The sequence below is a fragment of the Magnolia sinica genome, chromosome 14 (genome assembly GCF_029962835.1).
Source record: "Magnolia sinica isolate HGM2019 chromosome 14, MsV1, whole genome shotgun sequence".
NCBI classification, from domain to species: domain Eukaryota; kingdom Viridiplantae; phylum Streptophyta; class Magnoliopsida; order Magnoliales; family Magnoliaceae; genus Magnolia; species Magnolia sinica.
The window spans coordinates 12435830-12440000 of NC_080586.1; the positions used below are offsets into that span (position 1 = coordinate 12435830).

The window sequence follows — 4171 nt, forward strand, 5'->3', positions numbered from 1 at the left end:
AACGACGGCCACCGTTGAAACCTTCCTAGCGTCCACGGTTATGTTTATTTGCCGTCCAACCTGTTCATGAGGTCACGTAGACACGGTCACACGGATGAAGTCAAAACATAAATATCAGCTTGATCCAAAACTTCTGCAACTCTCAAAAAGTTTTTAATGGTGGCCATTTAATTCCCACTGTGTGGTCGACTCGAGCATTGAATCTGCCTCATTTTTTACCTATTCCCTGAAATAATGGGGAAATATGGATGAACGGTGTGGATAAACCCATACATCACGGTACCCAATCCGGGTCCAGATATCACCGGGCTAGCTGTAATGCTCCAATTGACCAAACATACAAAAGAAGGATTTAGAGAAGACCACTCGAATGTATTACCGCCAAAACAAGGTCTTTGACATGGATGGGATTTGGTATTGAGACAAGAGACCGATCTCTATTCCCACCTGACACTTCCAAGTGGGAATAAAATAATACGTTGTAGATGTTATTGTAGTACAACATGGAAGCCACACATGAAAATCGTACAAGTGATACTGATACATGACCAAGCACCAATCCCATGTGCCTAAGGGTATCAACTGGCCTGTTTATGGCCGGCCCAAGCTTTTTCTAAGTCAGGTCTGCATGGTTTTTATGAAAGTCCAAGCCCAGTCAATGCCTATGATGGGCTAAAATGGTTCAGCCAAGCTTGCACATGTAGACCATGCACACAAGAACATATTGACAAGGGTGGAGGGACACTCACATTAGAGCATGACCTGTCAATGCATATTAAGGACATGTGGACCCCATATAGGAATATATTGACATTGGTGCAAGTGTAATGGTGGAAGGACACTCACACTATAAATATGGTAGGGAGAATACTGCTCTGATATCATGTCAAATAACTACTTTCTCTAAAAGCTCAAGCTGGTGTAGGAACCTATATCGAGTGACCTTAACACTAACAATTCAAGTCCCGCCGGAGCCAAGGTCCAAAAAGGTGAGAAAGCTTTTGGTTTTCAAATCTCTCTTTGCTTGTGGTTCTCTGGAAAGAAATGGGAAATTGCCTCTTTGAATGCATCAGACCATCTCTTCTTTTTTGTATCCGTGTCTCTCATCCTCTTCCACCAGCACCCTAAACTCCATACCAAAAATGACCCCTTGTCTTCTTAGTTGTCTATTTTAGCTGCTGCCAGTCGCACAGTGGTGCTGGTCATGGTGTCGGAGGTGCACATGTTCACACCGGCTCCTCCTCTCCAGTACTAGAGTAAGATGAATGCTTCCATCATCAGGAGAGCGAGAGCAGTAGAGAGAGGGGGCTTTTTCTTCGAGCAAAGGAAAGAGGCTATAAAAAGAAAGGAGAAAAGCTGTTTGGCAGTGGAACAGATGGATGGATGAAGCTGTTAGAGATAGAAAAGATACAAACTCCAACTGGTGAAATTAGGCTTACCCGCTTGCGGACATTTTCATTTAAGCCCTGCCTGATTTTAAAACGGGCTTGATTTTTAAGCTTGGTGTGGCCCTCGGCCCTGACACTCCTGCCGAAGCCCGTCTTATGCAAGCTTGGGCCAATGCGAGACCTGGGTTCGGCTAGGCCCAGTCAGCCCACCAACAATGTAACTTTGCTTTTGGAGCGCATGAGCTAAACATACCATATTTCTGAAACTCAGTGACTCGACTTGAAACTCAGCAAGCCATGGACTTCCTTATCAATATAGCGCAGAATTTAATCTTATATGCTTTTGATTTTTCAACATAGCTGAATTTGAAATATTATTTAGATTACTAACCAAGTCATCGAATCCACCTGACTCGTCTCAACATGAGTTGACTCGGTTTTTCAAACAATGCTCTATGTACCTGTTAGTGTAATACAACATGGTGCGTTTGGACATACAAAATACAATCCAATCTGTGGCCATGTCCTCGTTAACAGGGCGTTTGGATTGTAAGTTACTTAAGATAAGCTACTTGTGGAGCTACTTATTCCACAAGTAGCTTATCTTAGTTTCTACTTATTAAGAAGAAAAGGGTGTTTGGCAAATAACATACTTATCAGCTTCTCCTGTCCCTTGTCTCTCCTTATGCCTCTCTTTAACAACTTATGAAAAATAGAAAAACTAAAAAAATTAATTGAAGTGATTTAAGTATAAAAGTTACTTATAACTAATCATAAATCAAACTAACTTATCTGAAATAAGTCACTTATCTACTTCCATGAGTAGAAAAAGTAACTTATTTGGTGGTATCCCAAACGGTCCCTAAATCTTTGATTCATTAGGTCAAACCAACTGTGAAGGAGATGCCGGTGGCCGGCAACCATGACCGTCCATCAATGAACCGCCCGACCGTAAAGAAACTTGCGAGCGAGGCGTCCCGTATGATGTGATAACCGGGCCATCTGACTCGGCGGCCCAGACCTGACCCGGGTCCATAATTCATGTACTCACCATAATACAATGTGTTCAAAGCGAAATTTCCAGCCCATTCCAGCCACCCTTCGGGCCGAACCTGGTAATTGAGGTATGTCTGCATGAAAACCGTCCTTGAGTATTGTTTCCATGGCCTACCTAAGTATGTAGGATATGATGCGTACACATAGCTGTTTTGTATAGAGAATCCGGTGCTTTGATTCGGGTTCTTTCGGCCCTGGGCCGTGATGGTGGTCTTCTGATATGGTAATGGTTTTCTTGTGAATATCTTGCAATCTTGGAGGACGGCTGCTCCATTTCCGAAGATGAAATCGATGGTGCCATAGATGTTGCATTCACGGTAGAACTGGCGGAGTGAGTGGGCATAGAGGGTATCTTGGTGGCCTTCAATGCTGCAGCGAAAGAAGGCCGACTTGTCTGAGTCGACTCGAAGCGCTACGGCCTGATGGTTTTCTGGGCCCGCCGTGTTACTGAATGTTATGTCCCTTGCTATGAATCCCGGGCCTGAAACAGCTGCAGAATAGAGAGGGGAGAGGTTTCAAGCTTGAAAATCTGATGTATTCTATTCATGATTTCACGAGTCGACTTCACGGTTTCAGCAGTGAAAGAGTCATACTGGTACCACGACTCGACTCGGGCGAGTCAAAAAAAAAAAAACCAACGATTCTATTTGTATGAAATGTAATTGATGGAGATGATGTTTAAACATATCATGATCATATGCCACTATCACAGTTAAATAGTGGTGATGGGTGGGTCCCACCATTAGTACAGTCTTTGATGATTGTGGGCCCCACTCATCACCACCATTTGATTGTGATCAGGTTGGACTGATTCGTTGTATGGCATACACAATCAAGTGCTTATGTAATTCACCGACTGCTTGAAGTATATGGTTGAGTGGGCTCCACACTCCATATCAGGAGGTCGGCCCTACATATAACCACCACTTTCGTGATCAGGGCCTGATCACTAGTTCCTGCATCTAACGGTTGGTGCAGAGGCTATACAACGGATCATTCCTGGTATTCTTGAATCTAAACTTTGAAATTTGATATTTTGGGGACGATCATAAATATTTGAACGAGCCCAACCATGATGTGTATGTGGAATCCCAACCGTCAATCTCGTGAGCCTTGTCATGTTCACCATACCCAAAAAGAATCATCCTGATCCAAAACTCATGGGACACACCACAGGGAGAAATATACAATAATACCTGAAACGTATATATTCGTGTGGTGTGGCCCAACTGAGCTTTGAAATGGCATGAGTGTTAGGGTGTCCCTTCATCCTGGTGGGGCCCACCTGATGACTGGGTTGTATGGCAAATAAATGACACGGGCGACCCTACATTCCATCCGGATGTCCCTCCCAGATGTCCCCCATTATTCCCTTTGTTGCGGTCCACCTGATTTATGGGTCACCTTGTGACGGTTTGGATGGAACTCACACATCAAATTGGTCCCCACAAATCGAATATGTGATCTTACCCCGATAGTGTTGATAATACATCCATCCCTTGCCCTATGCTACCAGCGGTAATCTGGGCTAAGGTCTGTCCAGGCCCAGCCCGTCAGATGAAAACCCAAGCCCAACCCCCGCCCGGTAGGGAAGAACGGGTTTCAGCCATTCTTTCTAGCTAAACTCCCATCTCGATCATTCAAATAACTTGGCCCAGCCCAATTAAGCAGCTCAGTCAGGCCTTTAGACACACCCAATAGAGGCCCAACACACCCACTTGGCCCAC

The 4171-nt window shown here is 44.4% G+C and overlaps 1 protein-coding gene across 1 annotated transcript in view; it reads right to left on the reverse strand.

Annotated features, from left to right (window-relative positions):
• Window positions 1–2188: 2188 nt before the first annotated feature.
• LOC131225772 (putative pectinesterase/pectinesterase inhibitor 22) overlaps window positions 2189–4171 on the reverse strand; it is an 8364-nt gene continuing 6381 nt past the window's right edge. Inside the window, exon 2 of the mRNA XM_058221365.1 lies at window positions 2189–2934. Coding sequence (XP_058077348.1) covers window positions 2267–2934 — 668 coding nt within the window. The 3' untranslated portion in view covers window positions 2189–2266. The remainder of the gene's footprint in view (window positions 2935–4171) is intronic.